We start from the raw sequence: 27,243 nt of genomic DNA on the forward strand, positions 1-27,243 counted from the left end.
TAAGGGAGGATCAGTTGAGCCCAGGAGGTTGAGCTGCAGTGATCTGTGATTGTACCACTGCACTCCAGACTGGGTGACAGAGTGAGACCCTGTCTCAAAAAGAAAGAAAAAGAGCAAAAAAGAAAGGAGGGAGGGAGGGAGGGAGAGGGGGAGAGAGAGAGAGAGAGGGGGAGAGAGAGAGAGAGAGACCTCAGCAGATTGTCCTAGGATTTTTCTAGAATTTTCATTAAAAATATAATTTTGGTTCCCTGTAACAAAGTTGTTTTTTGGGGTTTTTTTTACTTTCACCTCAGTCAAGGTTTTTGCCAGTCACCCAACCTCCTCCAGTCTGCCCCCAGATCTTTCTTTTAGTATATACTGGATATAAGGATTCGGGTCATTTATTAGATAAGGAAAGGCTGAAAGGACTTGGAAAGAGAAAACCCTGGAAACTTTGGGGCTGCCATCCAGAGAAGCACCTCTCCTTCTACATAGGCTCAAGTATTCTTAGCCTGGTCTGCCCAAAAAGCGTGCTGACGTAATGAAGGAGGGGCCATCAAGAGCAAAGAATTCCTCATTTTGAAACCTTTTTCTGGACTGAAGGCCTCTCCTGGACTCACCATATTTCAGTTCCCATCTTTCATTGTAAGAGATTTCTCCTGTGATTCTGCCGTGAAGGGAGGTGGGTCAAATTAAAGGCATTAAGAAGAACCCCTGGAAGAGCAGTGCAGGAGCCTGGCCATTTCCCTGAATGGTGCCTGTGCACCTCACTGTACGTGACATCCTGCTTGCTTGTATTCCAGAAGCAAAGGAAAATAGATGGCAAACAAAATTCCATTTACAAATGTTTAATTTCAAAATTAAACATTTGTAAATGGAATTTTGTTTGCCATCTATTTTCAAAGTCTCATGAGTCTGGTCCATTGTTTTGAGCCAAGTTTAAGAGTGTTTTTGAGATTTTTTTTAAGTTTAAAAAATAAAATTATATATGCTTTATAATTTAATGCATAATTATATTTATCCTCACTGTTGGCTAATGAACATATTATATTTTAAGACCAAGCTGGAAGAGAGCCATAACACATCTGTTTTTGGAAAGCTTCACTTGTTCTGCAGTTGGGCCTTTTCTGGCCACTTGTCACTGTAGTAAAACTCCGTTATTGGCACTTAGGTTGATTAACTAACTGCTTGCTGGCACCATGCAGTATAGCACACAAAATGCTGATTTCCTGTCTAGCCTTTTACTGGAAGACTGTGAAGAAGCTTTTCTGAAAAACCCGGAAGGAAAACCACGATTAATCTGTCATCGTTTGGAAGATGGAAAAGTCAGTTCTGACTCCATCCAGCAATTGATCGATCAAGTTTCTAATCTAAACAAGACCAACAAAGCCAAGGTAAAATTCAAAGGCATTTTTGAAGAACACACTTAGCTGAGGGAAAAGCTGGAGCAAAAGCCATGAGGTGGACCTGAGCCTGGCATGTCTGGGGAGGGGAGAGAAACCAGTGTGGCTGGAGCAGATAGTGAGGGGCGTAGGAGGTGAGGGGGCCTCACTGATTGTGAAGAATCTCGGAGGCCATTTTGAGGACATTGGCTTTTCACTTGGAATGAGATGAGGAGCCATTGCAGGACTATAAGCAACAGAATTGAGGGCTGGCATCATCATCTGACAATGAACTTTTCGGCTGCCATGTTGAAAATAGGCAGTCGTTCGGGGGTAGTGTGCAGAGTCTGAGATGCTGGTGGCTCCAAGCAGGGCGGTGGTAGAGGAAATAATGAGAAGTGGTAGGATTCTAGGTAAATTTTGACATTAGAGCCAATAGACTTTCTTAACAGGTTGGTTGTGGGTTGTAAGAAAAAGAGAGAAATAAATCACTATGTGTGGCTAGCAAAAATATGATCTGAATGATCAGATGGTATTTTGTGCTATTCTCCCAAGCACAGAGTTCTTCTGTCCACTGACCAAGGAAACTTTTTTTTTTTAAGCGACAGAGTCTCACTCTGTGACACAGGCTGGAGTGTGGTGGCATGTTCATAGCTCATTGCAGCTTCAAACTCCTGGGCTCAGAGATCAAGGACTCCTCCCACCTGGGACTACAGGCACACCCTGGCTGCTTTGTTAAAATTTTTGTAGAGATGGGGTCTCATGTTGCCCACGCTGCAGGAGGAGACTTTTTATAGTGACGTTTCCTGACAGCATTGGGGAAAGCAAAAAGCTGATGATGGGATGAGAGAAATTTGATCATTCCTAGATGCATGTTGGGGTAATTTTTAGAATAGACATTATAGCCTTTTTATTACTGTACATGGAGGTAACTTGGTAAATATCTGTAGTTAATGTGAATAATACAATGGAAAACAACTATAGGATTTCTACAGTTTTCATTTCCCTGTGCCCAGCCAGGAAATGAAATCAAGTGGAAATACTAGCATTTTTCTTTCCATCATTTAGTATTGAAAAGATAGCTGGAGACCAGCATGACATGTAAAAGTAAAAAGGCTAAAACAAAAAGGAAGTGTATTTTTATTACAATCTCCAGAGCCATTTCATTCTTTGTTTTAATTAAACAAATAAAATTTAATTTATTTAAATATGAATAAAATCATATTTATTCATATTTAAATAAATTAAAAGTATACATTTTTGTGAGTTATATATTCTGCCTGATAGTATGTCTATGTGTTTAATATAAAAAAACAATTTTAGATTGTATATTAGAAAAAAATAGTAGTAGGCTGGGCACAGTGGCTCATGCCTGCAATCCCACCACAAAAAAGATGAATTTATCTTTTTTATTCTATTTATTCTATAACTCTTTAAAACATTTAGTATGCTAGAAGAATGAGTTTACTTTATAAAATAGGAGTGAAACAAGATCTCTCTACCATGATTATAAATATAAATATAGGGTAAATCTCCATGCTTGTTCACTCGGTATGCATTGTAAAATAATTGCCTTATTCTGTTATCAAATATTAACTATTGGTAGCAATATACATGTTCTTACAGATTGGGCTTTCTTCTTTCAGCAAATTCAGTTAGACTGGTAAAACTAGAAAGACATAGTAAAATACTATTTTGCTTTTTTCCTTTGTAGAATTATAGCTTTACCGACATAAAATTGGATTTTAATACATTTTTGGTTTTCTTGGGAGGGCGGGGTTTGAAATGAAGTCTCGCTCTGTCACCAGGCTGGTGTGCAGTGGTGTGATCTCTCACTGCACCTCCACCTCTCAGGTTCAAGCAATTCTACTGCCTCAGCCTCCCTAGTAACTGGGACTATAGGCATGCGCCACCATGCCCAGTTAATTTTTGTGTTTTTAGTAGAAACGAGGTTTCACCATGTTGGCCAGGATGGTCTCCATCTCTTGACCTTGTGATCCACCCACCTTGGCTTCCCAGAGTGCTGGGATTACAGGCATGAGCCACTGTGCCCGGCCAGATTTTGATGCATTTTGAAGGGTAAATACATTAAGTGGTATGGAAATACATAAGAGAAAATTTGGAGCTGGGGAAAAAAATGTATACTTCTTGTTTTACTGCTCTGTTTTGCACACTAAATCTCTTGTGTGACCCTGGACAAGTTACTTACCTTGACTCAATTTACTCTTCTATAAAATGAGTAATAATAGTATCTCTTTCTTAAGGTGTTGTGAAGATAAATGACGTAATATGTGTTAAATATTTAGAATAGTTCCTATCACCGAAGCACTATGAAAATATTTACCACCACTTCCTTCTGATATTATGGTTTTTCTCATTATTCTTAAACTTTTTTTTCCAGATCATTGATCACTCAGGAGATCCTGCAGAAGGAGTATATAAAACTTATGTTTGTGTGGAAAAGATTATTAAACAGGTGAATATGCATTCTCTAAGATTTCATCTAAAATTTTTTAAGATCACTTTCTGTAAAACTGAATTTTCCAGAGAAAACCCGTTGCTTGTCTTTTTGAACACAGTAACTGAGGAAAGTGCTGTTGTTTCTGCTGGGAGTCTGTCCTGTGGTATGCTCGTAGTATTACTGGGACCGTGTATTAATATCTTTATCTCTCATCTGTCTCACAGGACTATTTGATGCTTCAGTACCTAAGTGTAAAACATATTACAAAAGCACTAGCTAAAAACTATTTGAGAGAAAATATTCACTTTATTCAATAGGGAGGCTCCTCGGTGCACCCTTTGAAGTTTTATATATTAGGAGAGTCCCTCTCAGGTTTTCCCACCATGTTATCCCTAACAGAAGAGGAGGGTGAAAGCATGCCTCCAAGTGGGGATGAGAACCTGGAGCAGGGAGGGGCCTTGAGCTGAAAGTCTCTATGAGTTTCATGTGCTATCTTAAAAATTTATGTGAGTTATATATTCTGTCTGATATTATGTCTATGTTTGTGTTTAATATAAAAAATAATTTTAAATTATATATTAGGAAAAAATAGTAATAGGCCAGGCACAGTGGCTCATGCCTGTAATCCCAGCACTTTGGAAGGCCAAGGTGGGTGGATCGCTTAGGTGGGTGGATCGCCTGAGGTTGGGAGTTTGAGACCAGCCTGACCAACATGGTGAAACCCCATCTCTACTAAAAATTTAAAAATTAGCTGGGCGTGATGGCAGGTGCCTGTAATCCCAGCTACTCAGGAGATTCAGGCACAAGAATCACTTGAACCTGGTAGGTGGAGGTTGCAATAAGCCAAGATCATGCCACTGCATTCCAGCGTGGGCAACAGAGTGAGACTTTGTCTCAAAAAAAGAGAGACAAAACAGTAATCATGGTAAATTATTACTCCCCTCATCCTCAAGCAGAATGGGCACAGTAGGAATATGTACCATGTTTAGCCTGTGGTTGCCCACACCTTCTGACACCTCCCCTAGGCAACCAGGGACCCTATTTGAGAAGTAGGAAGTATGGAGATTTATTATTAGAGAAAAAGAGTGGGCCCCAGAACATAATGTTACATCTGGTAATGCATTTTGTATGGTGCTCTCTAGTATAAAGATTGTCTTTATAAAATTTGATCTGCACAATCTTGTGAATTTTGGGACCAAGATTAATAAAATTAATTGAGCAGAATGAATGGCAGCAAGTGAAAGTGAAGGTACTTACCATCATTAGTGCTTAAAGGAGAATATATTTTTAGTAACTTACTATAAAGACTAGATATAAAAGTAAAAATACTTGATACCAAGAAATCACATCTCTTAGTAATTCAATTATTATAGCATATTTCCTAGTAATTAGTACTTTATAACTATTCACCAGCCAGATACAACCAAAGATGTTGTGTAATATTTTTCAGAAAACAAATTTCATGGAATTCAAATATTCCTTTAATTTTATTTTTTATAAAAAGGGATATTTGTTTCTATTATTTTAACATTTTTATTTCTTTTTAAATTCATGTTTATTATAGTTATGCTTATTATTATTGTAGTTATAAGTTTATTATACAAAGGCTGTAGGTTTGAACTTGCCCTCCTGAAAGTAGGCGGGGCCCACTTTGGGCCTGGTTGCTAACCCCTGCTGTAAGATCTTTATTTTCTTCATTCATTTTTGTGTGGTTGTTCTTTGTGTTCAGGACATACTGGGTTTTGAGAACACAGACCTGGAGTCTAAGGATTTGGGCAGTGAGGATTCCATTCCAGAAGAAGATGATTTTGGTGATGTTCTGTGGGACATACATGATGAACAAGAGCAAATGGAAACTTTTCAGCAGGCTTCTAATTCAGCCTATGAGTTGGGATTTGAGAAAGTAAGTGCTTGGAGTATTATTCCAACAAAGATCCGTCACCACCTAGAGGCTGTATTATGATTGCATTTTCATCTAAATATAGTTAAGGTTTATGATTGATTTAGTTGTCTAATCTCATGGCTTGATTATCCATGTTGAAACGTGCTTAGGTTTGTGTCATAAGAAAGATATGTGAGATTCAAATATGCCTATAAAAACCAAACATTTTTAGTTACACACTATAATTTATCAACCACATATGTATTATGCCACCATCTGCAACCCACCCAGACCAGGATTAGGACAGCTAGGAAACTTGGAAAGATAGTAAGGCTAAGGCCAGGTGCAGTGGCTCATGCCTGTAATCCCAGTGCTTTGGGAGGCTGAGGCACGCAGATTGCTTTAAGCCCAGGAATTTGAAAGCAGCCTGAGCAACACAGCAAAACCTTGTCTCTACAAAAAATACAGAAGTTAACCAGGCATGGTGGTATACACCTATAATCCCAGCTTGGGAGGCTGAGGTGGGAGGATCAGTTGAGCACAGGAGGTCAAGGCTGCAGTGAGCCATGACCATGCCCCTGCACTCCAGCCTGGGCAACAGAGCAAGACCCTGTCTTTTAAAAAATAATAATAATAATAATAAGTCTGTCTTTTCTTCCAATTCTTGAATCAAAATACTACATTTAGAAAACAAAGCACAGTAATTCATGAAACAGGCAAACAGGTCCTTCTTTATCAGTCTTACCAACATCCTCCTTAAATATCTCAACAAATTATCAGAACTTGAAGTATACAATGAAATCTATGTGCAAGTTCAAAAAAATTAAATACTTAATAGTTAAAAATTAATGTAAGAACTAGTATTGTAAGTAATATTATAATAGTTAATATTATCAGTTGTATTTTTACACAACTTTTATAATTTAGACTGTTAATGTCCTGGTTCCATCATTTACTAAGTAGATTTCTTCAAGTTACTTGGCCACTCTAAACTTTGACTTTCTTGGCTGTAAAATGAGAATAAATAATAGTACCTAACTCATAGGGTTGTTGCAAGGATTAAACCAGATGATGCACATAAAGTGCTTAACATAGTACCTTGCACAGGATAAATGTTAGTCGTTATTTTATGAGAAGTATTGCTATTGTTATTTTATAAATAAAGAAACTGAAGTTCAGATTATGGTTTGCCTAAGAGTACACAGTGAGTAGATTGCAGATCTGGGAGTTGTACCTAGTTCTCTCCTGGCTCCAAATCCAGTGGTTTTTCTTTTATAGCAAGGGGTCTTAATTTAGGAAGCATGGATCCTAGAAATGAACTTTCTGTGGGCCACGAACTAAGTTGTTAGCACTTATGAGGTAGGAAATTAATACTTTCTTTGCTCCTTCCGGAGTATCATTTCCATCCAAATTATTTGAGTTCCTGGGGAATATATTCTTTAGAGATATAAATTTTCTGCTTGTTAATTAAATATAACAAGTAGAAAAATTGATGGAAAAGCTATACCAAGTAGTTTATTATAGTTGCTGGAGAATTGTGCTACTCTAAAGCTAGCCTAAAGCTGGCTGCAAACTACTTACTATATACTTTTTAAAATTCCTCATCAGCTGTCATTTAGACAGTTGGTACACTTAAGAAAAACTCACCTCTCAAAATAACTTTGGAAGCTCCTTAATAAATACTAAGATATTTTGGTTTATAAGTGTATCCTTTTCAGCTTTGAACCAGTTTTGAGTTTCTAGGGAAAGCTTGGGAAATATGAGTTCTTGGACTTTACACAGAACTCACTTAGTTTCAAAAATATCTCAGGCAGCCTAAGCTAACCTGATTCTCTTGGGAAGGTTGAGAGACTTCAAGTCCCCAGATGAAAACTGCTCTCATTTGGTCCTTTTCTCAGCAACCCCCAGAAACTGAGGTGATTCCCAGGACAGCTGTTTATTGCTCTGACCTTGAGATCTAGGTCACCTGCCAGTACTTTCAAGGTCTTCTGCGATAAATTCTGTGGTTTGGGGGCTACAGTGAGCTCCCTGCAACATTCTGCAAACATTTGAGTGTTGCAAAACCACACAGGGACCTGAAATGTTGTCCTTTACCCATTAATTCACAGCAATACCGTGTGTAGAAGAAATTGGGACCTATTCTTAGTTTACTAGTTTAGCCATGTTTTTGCCAGCCATACAAATAGGCAATTATGAGGGTGTGGTCAACTGAAAGTAAATTTCATTTTCTCATGAAGCTTTTCTCTAGTGTTTTCAGAGAATAATCGGAAGTTGACTCTTCATTAGTCTCAGAGGCATGTGCTTCCTTACAATTTAAATTCATTTTTTTTCTAGTATTACCAACGCCTTAATGATCTAGTGGCAGCACCAGCCCCAATTCCGCCTCTTCTGGTGTCGGGAGGACCAGGTTCTGGAAAGTCTCTTCTTTTATCAAAGTGGTATGATGCAATGCAATTGAATTGTTGTTGTCATTGTTTGAACTACTGAGTCTATTCAACAAAATGTATTGCATGCCTGCCTTCCTGTGTGGCCTACATAAAACATTTAAAAAGTTCAAAGGAGTAAAACAATAGTTCATGCCCTGAAATCCATAGAATTTCAATGTCAGAGAGAAGACACAGAATGAGAAAGAAATAGGAAGCATGAGCATTCATGATTGTGTATATAAATCATAGGTAAGACATATGAGAGTGCTAGGTAAGGAAGTGATCATATGTGATATAACGTCATATAACACATGTGACATGTTATTAGGTGGATTATAGAGTAAAATGCCTTTATTTTTAATTACTGGCATTATTTTAAAGTTTCATTAAGATTTTAAATATTTGAAACAAGACAAAAACAGACTAGAGTGAAATACATTCTACAGAATATTAAAATTAAGGATAACCTTTACCATGAATACAGTCTAGCTCATTGAATTATGGACTAAGTTTCATATAAGCTAATAAACTGTATTATTTCATTATGTTATTTAAAAACAAGCAGTACAAATATTTTCTTTCATTCATAATTATTTACGTTGATGGTTAGCACATGTAGTTGTTTCCTTTTTATTACATTTTTATTTAAATTTATGTTTGGAAAATAATATTTTTGTACCTAACAAATTTTCCTCTAGTAGGAATTTTTACTTAGAAGATAATGCTTATTTTACTAATACCTTACCCTCATAGGTAAAGTAGTTTGGTTTATGTTAATTAACATCAATTTGTAATTAAAGTGAATCTATAACTTTTTGAAAGATTATTTAGGATGATTTAAAAGTGGAATAAAAACAGAAATCTCCATATTTATTTAAAAGTAACTGACCATCTGATTGCTCAGTTAGGCAATATTTGATGTTTACTGCATTGTGAATTCTTTTTTAATTACAGTCAAGGAGCTTTATCAGTTTTATAATAGTTCTCTCTTTTTCTTTCAGGATTCAGTTACAACAGAAGAATTCCCCCAGCACACTGATTCTTTCCCATTTTGTGGGAAGGCCCATGTCAACCAGCTCAGAGTCCTCCTTAATTATTAAACGACTAACTCTAAAGGTAGAGTATGCAATCTTTTAGAATTACAGAATTTTATTTAGATTCAGAAATTGTTGAGACTAGTAAGTACCTACTGGTAAACCAGTTTTCAATATTATCCACCTGTTTTGATTTTGTATACAGTTAAAAATAATATTTGATACAATCAGGTCCTCTTGGTGACTTGATTTTGGTTTATAAAGAAGTGGGAATAGAAATATTTCCCCCAGCTCGTAACGACTTCAGTTTGTGTACATTCTTACCTTTTAGTTGATGCAGCACTCTTGGTCAGTCTCTGCTCTGACACTGGATCCTGCTAAGCTTCTGGAAGAATTTCCACGTTGGCTGGAAAAACTCTCTGCTCGTCATCAAGGCAGCATAATCATCATTATTGATTCTATAGATCAAGTTCAGGTACCGTTTTCCATCTGTTACCTACTGATACACTCAGAAAGAGATGAGAATTCAGTAATGGCTAGAGCAGGCATATAAATTATATGTTTGTGAGAAGAAAATATGATGTTATTTTTTACATTTCTGCTTCATTTCTAGGGAGGAAACATGGATTAAAAATATATACTATAAGCCCACAGACACTACTATCTTATTGAGAAAGACCAACTGAATTTACACAATTAGCAAAGACTATTTGTTCTTATATATTTTTAGGGCCTTCACACTTCCTTACATGTCCAGAGTTCAAACTGGTGATGTTTTGCTACTTGTTCTTTTAAAATTCTAAAATATATCACCCCAAAATAAGATTTTTATCCTTAATTAGACAAACTTAATGAGAATTTCATTTTATTTGGGGAGCTATTATTGGATTGTTTTGAAATATTTTGATTAATAGATTGAATTTTGTCTTTATATTTTTAAGCAAGTTGAAAAACACATGAAATGGCTGATAGATCCACTGCCAGTGAATGTAAGAGTAATTGTTTCTGTGAATGTAGAAACATGCCCTCCAGCATGGAGGTACGATGCCAACTTTAGTTCTTTCAGATTACATGAAATGTTTTAAGTACAAACAAGGAAAGGTTTTTAATATGCATTCATGGTTTTCATGTTTTTTATGTAAGTTGCAGTGAGGATGGGGAGAAGTTGGTGAATTTATGAAAAAAATAGAATCTATAGGATTGGGTGCGGTGGTGTGAGCCTATAATCTCAACACTTTGGGAAGCCAAGGCAGGCGGATCACTTGAGGCCAGCAGTTTGAGACCAGCCTGGCCAACATGGTGAAACCCCATTTCTACAAAAAATACAAAAAGTAGTTGGTCATGGTGGCACATGCCTTTAATCCCAGCTACTCGGGAAGCCGAGGCAGGAGAATCACTTGAACCTGGGAGGTGGAGGTTGCAGTGAGCTGAGATTGTGCCACTGCACTCCAGCCTGGGTGACAGAGGGAGACCCTGTCTCCAAAAAAAAAAAAAAAAGAATTTGGCGGAAGGTTAGGTAGATCTGGGATGTGAGGAAAAAAGAAAGAGCCAGGATGATTCTGGAGTTTAATTAATGTAGTTTCATGAACTGAAATAGGAAACACAAAGGACAGGCAGGTTGTGGGGAAAAGGTGATGAGTTTAGTGTTTAGTCATGATTAGTTTGAGTAGCTTCACGTAACGATATCTAATAGCAGTTGAATTTATAGATGAGGAAAATAGAAAAGGGGCTGGGCTGGGAATAATAGACACTTGTTATTTTGAAATGCAAGCTTACTTTAATGGCCCTTTAAAAAGTAGTAGAGTGGCCTGGCACAGTGGCTTATGCCTGTAATCCCAGCACTTAGGGAGGCTGGGGCAGGTGAATCACCTGAGGTCAGGAGTTTGAGACCAACTTGGCCAACATGGTGAAACCCCGTCTCTACTGAAAATACAAAAATTAGCCAGGCATGGTGGCAGGCGCTTGTAATTTCATCTACTCAGGAGGCTGGGGTAGGAGAATCGCTTGAACCCAGGGGGTGGAGGTTGCAGTGAGCCAAGATCACTCCATTGTACTCCAGCCTGGGCCAGAAGAGTGAAACTCTGTCTTGAAAAACAAATGGCCCTGTGCAGTGGCTTATACCTGTAATCCCAGCACTTTGGGAGGCAAAGGTGGGCAGATCACGAGGTCAGGAGTTCAAGACCAACCTGGCCATCAGTGAAACCCCATCTCTACTAAGAATACAAAAAACTAGTCCAGTGTGGTAGCAGGCACCTGTAATCCTAACTCCTTGGGAGGCTGAGGCAGGAGAATCACTTGAACCTGGGAGGCAGAGGTTGCAGTGAGCTGAGATCGCAACACTGTGTACCAGCCTGGGCAACAGTGCAAGACTCCGTCTCAAAAGCAAACAACAAAAAAAGTAATAGAGCAATTGGATCCCATGGAACAGTGTTTCTCAACCTGTTTTTGCTCCCATAAGGAGCCTTCGTAGACAGTTTGTTTGTAATTGCCTCCTCCAAGAAATTTTAATACCACACACATATTTTATATCAGCTTGTGTATATAGATATGTGTGTCTACATGTACTTTAAACATAAAAAGTAAGTTTTTTTCACTTCCCACAAGTGCAGTTTTCACTTCCACATCGAGAATATATGCTGTAATAGTTAAATTTTAATTGCATTGTAAGTACTTGTGGACAATAATTGTTTCTGGTGCCACTGCTCATAGGTACTCAAGCTAGTTTTGCTGCTAGTATGGAACATAGAACTAGAAATGTTTTACCACGTTAACTGTCTAATGTATACACTGTTTATTTTATAACACTCTTTGTTGTGATTCATTGCTGGAAGTAATGATACATGTTAGAATGAGTTAGCTACATTAATTTCTTAATATGAATAACAGACATTAGTTTTGCTTATTTTACAAAAGCAGTATAAAAAATTTTTATGGTGGATTTTAAATTGTGTTGTGGGTAATTGTAGTTCTTGCTGTATTATTAAATTTCATTTTTCTTTTCTTTAAATAAAAGGTTGTGGCCTACACTTCATCTCGATCCCTTAAGTCCAAAAGATGCAAAATCTATTATAATTGCAGAATGCCACTCTGTAGACATCAAACTGAGTAAGGAGCAGGTGTGTATTTTTAATTTTGATGCAATCTTTTACTCTGTTATCTTTCCTATGAGACATCATATACAAGACTTAAAATTCAGTATAGGGGATCTGTCATAAGGAAAATTGGAGTTTAGTAATTACTTTGGTAAATGTATTCCCTCTTAAACTAATGACAGGGAGAGAAGAAGCAATAAAAAGATTTTCATCTTAAGGTTTACTTTACCATATAATATTAAGTAGGTATTTTAAAAGCAAAAAAGCATTTTCCTACTGGCCACATCTGTGGTCTGCAGTTGGAAGGCTGACCACAGCCAAGGACCCACCACTACACAGTGTGATGTCACTGATGGCAGCAACGGTGTTATTTCTGCTGGGGTATTTGTTGATGGCTGGGTAGTAAAGACCGTTTAATTCCAGTTTTTGTATTTCCATTTTGTTTTTCTTGGTAAACTGGTGCAGGAGAAGCAGCTAGAACGACACTGTCGTTCTGCTACAACCTGCAATGCCCTTTATGTCACCCTTTTCGGCAAAATGATCGCACGGTAAGTGGTGGTTATTTTACATGATCTGCATGTTTTGTGCTTGCTGCAGACACTTTCTCACCCTGCAAAATTGAGAACTGATCAACTACACCAATCTCTTGAGCCACTCTGATTCTATTTAAAAAGTGATACTAACATTTGTGAGAACATGACTTATCAATGAAGACTGAGTAGCTTATGATTGTCAGAACTTGATAAAATTGTCTAATTTTCTTCATACTAACCTGTTCCGTATTGAAGGGTGCAAGAGAAAGCCATCCTCACCCTCATTTGTGGGCCCTAGCTTTGGGAAACTGAAGGAAGCAACTGAGGGTTATAATATTTTTTCAGGTGTCCTTGAATATCAGGAGGTAGATATGTAGGCAGGAATTTTTAATCATCTCTTTTCTTAAATCCTGATAAACTTTTTATTATAAAATAGTTCTATTTTAGATATCCATTAGTAATCTGCCTTTAGATAAGCATTAGAGTGTCACTACTTTTATTTCCTTGGTATAGCTTTGCCCAACTCTATTCCCAACCATTAGAATGTTTTGCTATGTTTATTTCTTCTTCAGTATAGCATCACACTACTTTGTCTTTTCTCAATCTGAGATTTAAAAAAAAAGATTAATAGATTTTTTGTTTTTCATTGCAATCAGTGGCAATTCTAGCACACATATTTCCAGACACTGAATCTAGTACTTCTTGTCTCTTCATTCCACATTCTCATCTTGAGCACCAAATCTGAAATAAAAAATTCTTCTGAAACTTTACATTGCCCATGATATTTCATCTTAGTTTTTGTTTTTGAGACAGTGTCTCACTCTCTTTTGCCCAGGCTGGAGCACGGTGGCTCAATCTTGGTTCACTGTAACTTCTGCCTCCCAGACTCAAGTGGTCCTCCCACCTCAGCCTCTTGAGTAGCTGGGACTACAGGAGCACACCACCATTCCTGCCTAATTTTTGTATTTTTAGTAGAGGTGAGGTTTTGCCATGATTGCCAGGCTGGTCTTGAACTCTTGGGCTCAAGCAGCCTGCTTACTTGGCCTCCCAAAGTGCTGGGATTACAGCATGTGAGCCACTGTGCCCAGCCTGCCCGTGATATTTCCACTATCCTTTCCACTTAGCTGTGACAACACATCTGGCCTCTGTGAACATCAGTGATACAATGAGTATGAGTCAAGAGTGTAAGTCATTTTTCATACTTTTAATAACGTTCATTGAAAGTATTTTAAAGGGATCATGAGCCCTTTATTTTTTCTCTCTGTACATCTACATATTATTTTTTAAAACATAAATATTGTGTGATATTTTAAAGCAAACCCTCCTACTTAATGATTTTCTTTAGTTTAGCGTTATGTCTTCAAAATTCTGGGTCCACACAAATTTAATTTGCATGGCTAACTAATAATACTTATCATTTTCCGGCTTCCTGTATGTAGGTGGCATGCTTCTGGATGATGAGAACCATGTCTGACTCATTTTTATGTTCCATAATGCATAGTAATTGCTTGACAAATAGTAGGTTTCAGCATATGTTTATTGCACTGAATTAAATGATGTATATCATTTAATTTAATTCAGTGCAATAACTGAATTAAATGACTCTAGCAGCCCCATAACACTACCACTTTCCTGTATCATGTTTTATTGAATTTATTATTGGTCGCAATACAAAAAATAGAGTTCACATTGCTTTTACTCTACCTCAAATTTTTCACAGATGTTGGCAGTCTGTAAGAAATTAAATCTCTTCTCAATTCCAACAGTGCTGGGAGAGCAGGCAATTTAGATAAAATCCTTCATCAGTGTTTCCAGTGTCAAGATACTGTTTCATTGTATAGGCTTGTTCTGCACTCCATCCAGGAGTCCATGGCAAATGATGTGGATAAAGAACTAATGAAGCAGGTAAAATGTAATACATTTACAAGAAGGGATGTTAGTTTGCTTTGCGTGTGTATGAATTCAGGTAAATAACAATTCTTTTAAAATTTGTGCTTATATATGTTTCAGGCATATGCAGGAATGCTGATGGCCGTAGTATGCTTGTGGAAATTTGTGTTTTCCTGATTACCATTGAGATTTGTCATCTTTTGGTGTTATTGACTATCCTTGTTTTCTTTTTTTTCTGAATTGCTTGTTCAAGTCTTTACCCATTTTTTAATTGGGTCATTTTCCTTATTGATCTGTAGGCATCTTCAATGTTCTGCATACTGAAAACAACTCCTTTATTATAAAATTTGCAAATGAATGTATTTTTCCTGTTTTCTTCTTGTCTTTCAACTTTATAGTGTCATTGTCATTCATTACACCAAGCTTTATTTAATATATATATATGCCTGTGTGTGTACACACCCACAAATAATTTTCTTCCAAAAGTTTTATGGTTTTGTTCTTCATGTATGAAGTCCTTAAGTCTCATTGTTATCTTTTTGTTTGTTTTGTGAGGAGGGAATCTACTTTTTAATCATCTGTCATATGGATAATTGTTCTTTTTACTAAATAATACATCTCTTCTGCTCATCTGCAGTGCCACCTGGCAAATATCAAGCTCACAGATAAATGTGAGTTTCTTTCTAGCCTCTCCTGTTCTGATTTTGCCTATTCTTTGCCAATACCACACTGTCTTAGTTGTTAGAACTTTAAAGCGAGCTTTAGGAGTTACTTGGGCAAATCTCCTTTTATGATTATTCTTCACAATTGCCTTGTCTAATTTTCCATGTATATTTTTAGAATTAAGTGCTTTGTAATTAAAGTAACATTTTAGATTTTTGTTGATATATTCAATTTTGGTTTTTGAAAATGTATATCTAGCAACCTCATAGTTTGAACCTGGATCTATTTTTATGTTAACTTTTCAGTTTGGTGGTTCCCAGGATTTGGACTTCTCAGCCCACTCCAAGCCCATGAGCTTCTTTGCATTCTCTCCATGTCTGTGGGCTAATGTTTTTCTCATGCACCCCTTCTCTGAGGGCGAAGGTCCTTCAGAGCCCTTCAAGGGTCCTGGTATTGACAAGAAATCTAGTTCCAACTCCTTACCTCACATGGCTTAAGGGCTCACCTTCCATCCCACGATGGGTGTGAAAACCTAAGCCCTTAAGTTCCTAGGGGCTGCTTCTGTCCTCTAGCTCCGCTGCCCCCGTAGACAGTAGTTCCAGCCCTCAGCACTTCGATTTCAATTTCTTATTCATTTTGGGCAGTTGGAGGATTTCCCTTTCTTTTTTTCCAGGCTCAACTGTGCTTTTAGAAATGTGTCTGATATTCATAGATGTTTGTAATAGGAGGACTATTTTCTTCCACTGTCTTCCTGGAATTGGAATTCTGCCATTAATTGTGGTAATGCATTTTATGCAGTTTTAATTTTCACTACGCTTTTTTCTATGTGAGTGTTATCTTTGGTGTGCTAGATTTTATATATACACTATCTTATTCTTGATTGATGCCTTTGGGACAGTGAGTTTTAAGAAATCTGTTTCTTGATTTATTAAATCATTTGAATTGAAAGTTTTGTTAAAAAATTGGCCTAAAAGAATTATGGAAATTGTAATGGCTATTAGTTACTTATAGAGGTGCTTTATGATTACTGTTAATTTGTTTTTCTACCTAGATTCTCTGCCTTGTCAGTGTTAGTCACAATGGTGTGAGTGAATCAGAATTGATGGAACTCTATCCTGAGATGTCCTGGACTTTCTTGACCTCCCTTATTCACAGTTTACACAAAATGCGTTTGTTGACTTATGGTTGTGGCTTGCTCAGGTTTCAACATCTGCAGGTAATGTTATTTTAGGCATTTATTTATTTATTTAACAGGGTCTCCTCTATCACCAGGCTAGAGTGCAATGGCAAGATTGTTTCTGCCAGATGAATAAATTCTAGATATCTGCTATACAACATTGTCCCTGTAGTCAGCAATACTGTGGTACCCACTTGAAAATTTATTAAGAGGGTAGATCTCATATTAAGTGTTCTTACCACAGTACAGTTTTAAAAATTAAAAGCTCTCAGACACAAAAGATCAAAAAAAGTTTCTTAAAGGTAGTTTATTTCTTGAACAGAAAAAATGTTTTTTTCAGTTATATTTTATTGAATTGCTGGTATTATTATACAGTCATGCAATTCTTAACAATGGGAGTATGTTCTGAGAAACACATCATTAGGTGGTTTTATCATTGTGTGAACATCGTGGAGTATACATACACAAATCTAGATGGCACAACCTAACACACACGTATGCTATATGGTATGGCCTATTGCTCCTAGGCTGTAAACCTGCACAGCATGTTACTCTACAGTGTTTGTGTATCTAAACACAGAAAAGGTACAGTTAAAATGAGGTATAAAAGTTTTAAAATGGTATGCCTGTATAGGGCAGCTTCATTATAATTTTATAGGATCATCATAATATACGTAGTTTGTTTTGATGAAAACATTGTTACGTGCACATGACTGTATGTGCATTAGGAGTTTGGACTCTGTAAGCCACTCAGCCTCCTTTTCATGGATTAATACCTGTGTAAACTTGGGCAAATTCTAAGCCCTGGGCAGATTTTGCCAGTTTACCAAAGGGGTTATGAAGAGAATTAATCGAGGTGGTTCTTGATCCTTGTGAGGTACTAGAAAGATGTTTAGTACATGGAAGTATATCTTTAGGAAGTTTTGGCTAATATAATTCCTGTCATCTGCATGCCATATTGATTGATATATGTATACAATTGCAAATAAAGTCTTTCATTTGAGTATGCTGTATCGTATCTGTTGATGTGAAATCTTTGCAATTTCGCAGCCTTATCTTTTTCCTTTCTTTATTGTGTATTGTTTGAATATAATTTATTCATTTTAGTAACTTTTTATTCCATAGTTGTGAGATTTTTAATGTATTAACTAAAGTTTGAATTAAATTGTGTTTTGAGCTCGTAAATATTAGTACAGGAATTCCTATTTCAATAATAGTTTATCAAATAAATATGTCCTAAATTTAAAAACATTTAAGTGACATTTCTATTATAGAGCTATCAAATAGATATAATGACAAATTCTTTTTTGCAAATCTCTTGTTAGATGTGCAGTGACTTACATAAAATAGAGCTCAGTATTTCCTCTTTTTCTCCCTAGGCTTGGGAAACAGTGAGACTGGAGTATCTGGAAGGCCCTACTGTTGCTGCTTCATACAGGCAAAAGCTAATCAATTATTTCACCTTGCAGCTAAGGTATTGTAAATGTTCCTATTGTTTTTCTGTAACTTCTGCAACATACTCTTCCTTTGTGTACTTATTACTCTTTCTTAGCTTACAACTTAAAGTATACAAATTTAATTATTACAAAAAAGATTAAATCCTCTGCGTATTCTGTTAATATCAAAAAAGAAAAAGATGATTTTGTCTTTTAACGTTTAATACTAAACATTTAAAGAAGTAAAATCAATGTAGGATCACTTTATGATTTTTATTTTATTCCTGTAGTTTGTGTCCTTGCATCTATACGTGTGTATATGGGTCCATTGAGAGTTTTTTTTAAATAGTTCAGTTTTAGGAAAATACTTTTAGAGTTTGGTTGATGGTTCTGCCTATCACTGAATTTATTTTTGTACATTGGTAAAGTCTCAGATTTTAACCTAACTTTTTTAGTATTAAATTATACTTAAAGAGTCAGAGATATATATTAAATATAATTTTCTTCCTTCAACATTTGTCTGAAGGCTTTTTGAGGCAGTCTGTTTATAGGAAGATATTGAATATTGTCTCCTCTCTTCTGATAGTCAGGACAGAGTGACTTGGAGAAGTGCAGATGAACTCCCGTGGCTTTTTCAGCAGCAGGGAAGTAAACAGAAGCTGCATGATTGCCTTCTTAATCTCTTTGTGTCTCAAAACCTTTATAAAAGGTAAGAAACATTATAGAATATCTTTCCTGAGAAAGAGAGATTTAAAGATGTTCCACTTTACAAAGAAAAAGTGGCATTTTTAATTTAAAAATTAATCCAGGTTTCTGAAATACATACAGTGTAGGAGAAATCTTCAGAGAATTTACAGATCTCTATTAGATCTACTTTTCCCAAGAGAAAAACATAGAGTACTGCTGCTTTATGAAATCAGGGCTGGAATGATTTGGGTTCAACTTTATATCTTATGCTTACATTTAAGCAGGTCTAAATCTAAACCACCCAGAGAGGTGGTTTATGATGTCTGCTTCTTTAGGCCTTCAGATTTCTAGAAGTGTAGCCTTCAAACCAGACTCTGGTCTCCAAATAGAATCTGTCTGGTGTTGAATTTATTTGTTTTTGTTTGTTTGTTTATCTTCTATGTCTAGTATTGAATTTAAAGAAAGAATTACCCTAATTCAAAAATGTATTCTTTTTGTCTCTTTTGATACATTCTAGTTTGTCAGTGGCAGAACTACGTTTTTATGAGCCAACTGTCTAACCTACTAAGCTTCATGAAGATTGTATTTTTTTTTCGGCCTTACTTAGAAATTTAGACCTTTTTTTTTTAATCAGAATTTTGCTATTGTTGCCCAGGCTAGAATGCAGTGGTACAATCTTGGCTCACTGCAACCTCCAACTCCCTGGTTTAAGCAATTCTTCTGCCTCAGCCTCCCAAGTAGTTGCGATTACAGGCATGCACCACCATGCCTGGCTAATTTTTGTATTTTTACAAAACACAGAAGACAGGGTTTCACTGTGTTTGCCAGGATGGTGTCCATCTCCTCACCTTGTGATCCACCCACCTCAGCCTCCCAAAGTGCTGGGATTACAGGCATGAGCCACCACGCCCAGCCAGTTTAAATATTTCTTATAAAATACGTACATAATTTGTTTTGCTCCTACATGAACTCTCAAATTTATTTGTTGTATCTCTTAAATTATTTCTGATCTCCACTCCAATTTTTTACTATTCCTTTAAAATCAGATTTGTTTTTTAGTTTACCAGCTCTCCCATGCTACTTAAATCGCCTGCAGATGAATAAGCTTACTTTTGTCCTTCAATTTCTTGGTGAAAATGCAAAGCAGATACTCTATGATGGTTTATTTTTCATTAGTTTCTTCTCTTTGAATTTTCATACTTAAACTAATTTTGAGAGTGAACTCAGCAGTTGACTGCATATTGTGAAATGTGTGAAAAGGATTCAGATAGATTCCCATTGGTGAGTAGCCATGATGGTATTAAGGATAACAGCCAACACTGGGAGTACTTTCTGTGTGCCATGATCCCCTGCAGTACCAGCTGAGGCAGGTAGTGTCTCCGTTTCTGCAGATGATGGTGACGAGGTCTAAGGTCAGACAACCTGCTCAAGATCACACAGCTAGGATAGTGGTGAAACTCATATAGTGGTCTGAGTCTTACCTCAATACACAGTACTTGCCTACTAATAAATTGTCAATAATTCATATTAATTCTGGAGTTTTCATTCTATAGTGGACTTTAAAGTGTGTTTTTCATTAAAGTACTGTTATTTGTTGAAACAGGGGACACTTTGCTGAGTTGCTGAGTTATTGGCAGTTTGTTGGCAAAGACAAAAGTGCGATGGCAACAGAATACTTTGATTCATTGAAGCAGTATGAGAAAAACTGCGAAGGCGAGGAGAACATGAGTTGCTTAGCTGATCTTTATGAAACCTTGGGGCGATTTCTCAAGGATCTAGGCCTTCTCAGTCAGGTAAGCTCAGCACATCAATGGCAAGCCAGAGACAGGCAGGCTTTTTGTGTTCACTCTTCTCTTTTTCCAAGATGTTAATGTAGTTTTCATTAGCTGTGCTATAATCTTCAATATCTAATCAGACGACAGATCTTACAGCATTTCACTCACTTTAATTGGCCTTTCAACCTTTTTCCCCCAAGGCTATAGTACCTTTGCAGAGGTCTTTAGAAATTCGAGAAACAGCCTTAGATCCAGATCACCCAAGAGTAGCCCAGTCCCTCCACCAACTAGCCAGTGTATACATGCAGTGGAAGAAGTTTGGCAATGCGGAACAACTGTATAAGCAGGCGTTGGAAATCTCGGAAAATGCTTACGGCGCAGACCATCCATACACTGCTCGTGAACTTGAGGCACTTGCAACTTTGTACCAGAAACAAAATAAGTAAGATTTTTTAGATCAGTAATACCTGATTTTATGAAAGGAAGTTACAGTTTTAATGTACTTATGGAGTAGGCTTTGTTTTATCACTGTGTACTTTTCCTTGCCCTATGCCTAGTCTTCCTGTGGTAAACAGAGACAATTAGAACTATAAGATTCATCTCTGTTTGAAGATGCGTGAAAGATAGAACATGGACTTTTGAGTCATATAGTCTTGGGTTTGAATTCCGGCTCATTCACTGACTAACTTTGAGTGCTTTACTAATACAGGTTTAGTATTCTTTATCCAAATGTAGAACCAGAAGTGTTCGGGATTTTTGATTTGTTCAGATTTCAGAAGATTTGCATACATATAATGAGATGTTTTGGGGATGGAACCCAAGTCTAAACATGAAATTTACTTCTGTTTCATTTACACCTTATACACATAGACTGAAAGTAATTTTATGTGCTAGTTTAATGTGTAAAAACACAGTCTTGACTTGTTTTGTGACTTGACTTGACCTGCCACCTGAAGTCACGTGCAGACTTTTCCGCCTGTGGCATCATGACAGCACTCAAAAAGCTGCCGATTTTGAAGCATTTCAGAATTTGGTTTTCAGATTAGGGATGCTCAACTTTTACAGGGACAGCAAACCATTGCCCATAGGCTAAGTCCGATTTTGTAAATAAGGTTTAAAGGAAACACAGTCCAACTTTTTTTCATGTATATATTGTCTATGGTTGCTTCTGTGCTTCAGTTGCAGAGTTCCTTACTTGGAACAGAAACCATATGGCCCACAAAGCCTAAAATGTTAACTCGCCCTTTCTAGAACAAGCTTGCCTATCTCTGATATAATAAAAAGTCTTTCTTATCTATCAGGTCCCACCAAATAGCATCTCTTCCTCTATTAGAAATTATTTCTTTTATTCTGTCATAAGTGACACATATTGGATTTTTTTCTTTTAAATTCTAGAAGTATTGTTTCATACAAATGTGTGAATTTCACATTTATACTTGACCAGAAATTAGCCTATGCAGAAAAAGTTGTTGGTTAAAAACTATTAGTATGCCATAGCAAACTAAAATTTTGGATTTTCATTTAGTTAGGTTGCCCTTTAGAGACTCAGGATGAGTTAAATTAAAGATAATTAAATGTCAGCTCCTTAGAGGACTAGACTTTTTTTTTTTTTTTTTTGAGGTGGAATTTTACTCTTGTTACCCAAGCTGGAGTGCAGTGGTGCAATCTCGGCTCACTGCAACCTGCCTCCCAGGTTCAAGCAATTCTCCTGCTTCAGCCTTCTGAGTAGCTGGGACTACAGGCACCTGCCACCATGCCTAGCTAATTTGTGTGTATATATATATATATTTTTTTTTTTTTTTTAGTAGAGATTAGGTTTCACTATGTTGGCCAGGCTGGTTGAGAACTCCTGACCTCAGATGATCTGCCCATCTCGTCCTCCCAAAGTGCTGGGATTACAGGTGTGAGCCACCACACCCAGCTATCACATTATTTTTAATTGAACAGAACTTTTTATCAGGAAAACATTCATGATAGACTAAGGTATCTTTGTGTTTTGTCACGTTTTGTTTTATGAAGGGTTTCTTAGAGATTTGTAATGTCATATGACTATTATTTCTAGAAAAATGCTGTATTTAATAGCCCAAAAAGACTACACTATGAAAAGAGTGCTTTCATTTCACTGAAGTATACTTTGAATATGTTTCTTTTGTTTGACTTACTGTAATTTTTTTTAAGATATGAACAAGCCGATCATTTTAGGAAAAAATCCTTTAAAATTCGTCAGAAAGCTATAAAGAAAAAAGGCAACTTGGTAAGGAGTTATTTCCTTTGTGTTGTGTTTTGGACATAAGAGGAAAAGAGCATCATAAATGCATACAGCCCACATGGTTAAGAGCTTTAGATTTTAAAATCATCTAGTTCTTTAGAAAAGGACTGGTTAACATTTTCTTTTTTATTTATGTGTTAAAATATCATATTACTAAGAAGCACAACTTAGACTTTAAAAAAGTGGAACTCTAAAGTTCATGTGAAGGTTAGGCTTTGAAAGATGGAATTTAAAGCTACCTCAGTTCTTTAAAGGGTTGGAAAAAGGAATAAAAGCAATTGAGTTAACATTTTGTGTTATGTTCAAATGTGAAGAACATCTTCCCCTTAAGCACAATAAGTTATTTTCATTTTTTTAAGTTTCTGATAAAGTCTAACTGTAGCATATTTCCTTAAAATGCTGTATGCATTTTTATGGACCTGACGTTTATGTGTTTACCTATGGGGTTGATAAATATCTGCAAATTAATTATTTTCTAATATTTATTGAAGTACTTTGAGAAATAGTTTACTTTCTAAAATATAATCATTTTCATGAAGTAGTTTTTAATGAATTTTGGAGTATGTTGCTGTGCGGAAATATTTGTGTTTGAATAATCATTAAGTTAATTTAGTGTGATACTTAAAATAATCGTTATCTAGATTAAATGGGAAAAAAGGAAGATTTTTTTAGGACGCTCATATATTGTTTCAAATCAAGGATTGCACCTACTTAGTAATTGTTCTTCATTTCTCATGTTCGCTGCAGTATGGATTTGCCCTTTTGCGTAGACGGGCTCTACAGTTAGAAGAGCTTACATTAGGTAAGGACACACCTGATAATGCTCGGACCCTCAATGAACTGGGTGTTCTCTACTATCTTCAGAATAACCTGGAGTGAGTACTATGTGGTTAATAATGAAAATAACCATTTTCTCTTTGATGCAATGCCGTTTTACATTTTTATCAAGTCTAAAGCTAGAAACAAATTGATAAAAACCATGCCAAATTTCATGTATGAATGTTATATAATGACTATACACATACCTGATGACCATGCCATTTTCTCTGCTGTGTTATTTTCACATTGTTTCTTAACTAAAAACTTATTCTGTAGTTTCCCTGGTGCATTTTATGTATTTATGAAAAGTGAGTTTGTGTGGATATTGTACATGAGACCTCACAGGAGAAGCAACTTGGGACTAATCGAAAATAAATAATGTAGATGGTTTCTAGTTTTATTTGTCAGTTTATTTGGGCTAAAATATTCAAAATGACATTTATATTTATATGTTTTAAAAAAGAAGTATTTTTGAACTTCAGATATCAGAAAAATATAACAAATTTGAAACTTTGGATGTCAGAAAAGTATAATAAATCTTTAGTTCACTTACAGAACCTTATGTAAAATATAATGATTTATTCTTTTGTTAAAAATTATTTAGTTACTGGCTGGGCATGAGAGCTCATGTCTGTAATCCCAGAGCTTTAGGAGGCTGAGGCATGAGGATCACTTGAGGCCAGCACTTTGAGACTAGCCAGGGCAACATAGACCCTGACTCTACAAAAAAATTAATAAATTAGCCAGACATGGTGGTACACACCTGTAGTCCCAGCTACTTGAGAGGCTAAGGTGGGAGGATCATTTGAGCCTAGGAGTTCAAGGTTACACACACACACACACACACACACACACACACACACACACACAGAGAGAGACAGAGAGAGAGAGAAATAAAAATTATTTAATACCAACTCCAAAGGGAGGAAGAGTAAACACCAAAATCTTATATTTGAACTGGGTCTAATAATTTTTAAAGTATAAAAAGTTTGTTTTGGAAAATATCTATCAGTTTGTCTTTCAGAAGTGGAGAAAAGAGGCATCATCCACATATTTTAGGCCCTCAAATTATCAGGAAAAGGACAAGAAGGGATGGGGGTGGTAAAGGGGGAAAGTAAGATTTTGAGCTGAATCTCTCATTTTACTTGAATCTAAGAATAAAGATGATTGAGTTCTCCACTTAATTAGGGGTCGGTTTTCCCACCTCTAGAGAATAGATAGTTTAAGCCATTTTGGGATTGTGTTCACAGAACAGCTGACCAGTTTCTGAAGCGTTCCTTAGAAATGAGAGAGCGAGTTCTAGGACCAGATCACCCTGACTGTGCTCAGTCTTTGAATAATCTGGCAGCTCTATGCAATGAAAAGAAGCAGTATGATAAAGCAGAAGAACTTTATGAAAGAGCTTTAGATATTCGGAGACGTGCATTAGCTCCTGATCACCCTTCTTTGGCATATACGGTGAAGCATCTTGCCATCTTGTATAAGAAAATGGTAAGTAATACTTGACATTCTTACATGTTTTATAACACATCAGTTAAGCCATAACTACTATCAGCAAAATAATTTATCTTTATGATGGACAGATTTGTTTATATGAACTTTAAAAATCATGATTTAACTTTTAAAAATAATTATTTCATGCTTAGCTGGTTACATTGATTCTTTTTCTGAAATAATATGCTAGTAAATTAAGATGCTGGTTTGCTTTTGTTAAATACATTCCAAGTGCAAATGCATTTATTAGCATTCTAATTCAAACCTGTTTTACATTTCAGAAGTTCTAAAATTCCACCAATATTAAGTTTGCTGTGTAAAGAAACATAAACATAAGAAATCAGGAGATGTCTTTGTAGTTGATTAAATGAAGATTTTTATTTCATTCTTTCTTGGCTTTGCCTGTAATTAAATGTAACCATTATTTGCCATATCATTCTATACTGAGTGATATTTGGAATTTTTATAGCTATTCTCAAAAAAAAAAAAAAACATTCCAGGGAAATCTGCTTTCATTTAGCATAGTTACAGAGCTTTGTAGACTGTCTTTAGACTTTGTGGGACCCTTACTGGTCATACTGACACTGCAGTTCATGTTTTAGAAAGAAGGATACATTGCTGCTATTTCTGCCCAACTTTCAGTTGAAATGAAGTAGTTAGAAAAATCTAGAAGGGATTTGGCAAGAAATGATCTTTTTATTTTGATGCAGTCTCCTAATTATGTGCAATAGTAAATCTACTTTAGCTGATATGTTTTTACTACACTAGAAACAGTGAGTAATAGTGGATGATTCTAAGGGTTTTCTGAATTATCAAAGAAAATGCTTTTATATACAGTGTAGCTTCAGATTTTCAGTTATCTATAAAGTTAATCATTAAGCTAAGAGGAAATGCTTCTGAGATTTTTTTTCTTCAAAATTTCCCTTTAATATGAAATTTTACTTATTGAGAAAGCTCTGATAAGATAGTATTTATTGCCTTACATCTTTGTTAGATTTAACTTTTGTTTTTTAGGGGAAACTTGACAAAGCTGTACCTTTATATGAACTGGCTGTTGAAATTCGACAGAAATCTTTTGGTCCAAAACACCCTAGTGTAGCTACTGCCTTGGTGAACTTAGCTGTTCTTTATAGTCAAATGGTAAGTTCCCATATTTTAAGGTTTTATAAATGAATGAATTTATGATATAAAATGTAGGTAAACATGAATTAGATATAGCACAGTAAATATAATGAAAGACAATTTAAGGATATTTATTTCTAATGCTTCCTTTAGTACCTAAGAAACTATTGAAGTTAGATTTGTACAAAGGTCTCTTCCTCTTAGTGTAAAACACTGTGTTTAGTTCAGAGCATAGGCTTAGTTTCTAAAATTTTGGAGATAATCTACATCCCTCTGTATAATATTGTATTTAAGTCTGTGGCATTTGATTATGATGGGCAAGAATCAGGTGTGGGGCCCTTTGGGCAATAAAGGAACAGGTTTGTGCTTACAGTATTGGGTTATGGTCAAATGGTTACCAAGCCAGGGCTGAATCTTAAGTATCTGACTTTCTGTTATACTGGTTCTCCTTATTTCTCTCTTTTAGGAGAATATTAACATTTTAAAATACTAATCAAAGTAGGTTAGCTTAGTCTAGAATACATTAATTTCAGAAACCCAGTGTACTTAAGTAAACATTATTATTTTTTTAATAAGAAAAAACACGTTGAAGCTTTGCCATTATATGAAAGAGCATTAAAGATTTATGAAGATAGCCTGGGTCAGATGCATCCTCGAGTTGGAGAAACATTAAAAAATTTAGCTGTGCTTAGGTAAGAATTTTTTTCACTTTCCTTATACAGCCTAACTCTTTTATTTGGAGTAGCTTTAATTTGTCTTACAACAGCACAAAATATTTATTGCTGAATGTTTTTTTCTTAGAGTGGGGAGGGGTTGTTTTTTGCTGATCAACTTCAAGAGATACTAAAGTAGTATCCAGAAGTGAAACGAAGGCTGCATGATCTATTTCGCAGAGGAATGTATGTACTTACCATGGTAAATAGTGAAGGATGGTTTACACTGCAACTGGCTCTGGGGGTAATACGGGTAATTTGCTGTGCTCAGAGTGAATTTGCCATTAAGTATATGTTGATTTTTGCTTGCTCATTTGTATTTTTCTCAGGAAGCAGAGAATACCTAACTTTCCTTAGCAATTTCACTGCCTCCATTACAACACAGTTTTAATGGTATCCATATGAGACA

General features: G+C 36.0%; 1 protein-coding gene across 3 annotated transcripts in view; it reads left to right on the forward strand.

Moving 5' to 3' along the window:
• Positions 1-27,243, forward strand: part of NPHP3 (nephrocystin 3) — a 41,518-nt gene that overhangs the window by 12,623 nt on the left and 1,652 nt on the right. For 2 of the 3 annotated variants that reach the window (XM_008990539.4, XM_035278301.3), the window contains 20 exons: positions 1,217-1,373; positions 3,763-3,837; positions 5,552-5,725; positions 8,039-8,142; positions 9,132-9,246; positions 9,496-9,639; positions 10,106-10,203; positions 12,178-12,280; positions 12,722-12,804; positions 14,556-14,694; positions 16,394-16,558; positions 17,899-17,993; positions 18,542-18,664; positions 20,246-20,435; positions 20,618-20,859; positions 22,596-22,671; positions 23,434-23,561; positions 24,756-24,996; positions 26,014-26,139; positions 26,698-26,813. In XM_008990539.4, the coding sequence (XP_008988787.4) occupies positions 1,217-1,373; positions 3,763-3,837; positions 5,552-5,725; positions 8,039-8,142; positions 9,132-9,246; positions 9,496-9,639; positions 10,106-10,203; positions 12,178-12,280; positions 12,722-12,804; positions 14,556-14,694; positions 16,394-16,558; positions 17,899-17,993; positions 18,542-18,664; positions 20,246-20,435; positions 20,618-20,859; positions 22,596-22,671; positions 23,434-23,561; positions 24,756-24,996; positions 26,014-26,139; positions 26,698-26,813 (2,694 nt within the window). Of the gene's footprint in view, positions 1-1,216; positions 1,374-3,762; positions 3,838-5,551; positions 5,726-8,038; positions 8,143-9,131; positions 9,247-9,495; positions 9,640-10,105; positions 10,204-12,177; positions 12,281-12,721; positions 12,805-14,555; positions 14,695-16,393; positions 16,559-17,898; positions 17,994-18,541; positions 18,665-20,245; positions 20,436-20,617; positions 20,860-22,595; positions 22,672-23,433; positions 23,562-24,755; positions 24,997-26,013; positions 26,140-26,697; positions 26,814-27,243 lie in introns of those variants that run through there. The other variant, XR_013528642.1, reaches the window with a different exon arrangement.

The sequence above is a fragment of the Callithrix jacchus genome, chromosome 17 (genome assembly GCF_049354715.1).
Source record: "Callithrix jacchus isolate 240 chromosome 17, calJac240_pri, whole genome shotgun sequence".
Classification (NCBI taxonomy): Eukaryota; Metazoa; Chordata; class Mammalia; order Primates; family Cebidae; genus Callithrix; species Callithrix jacchus.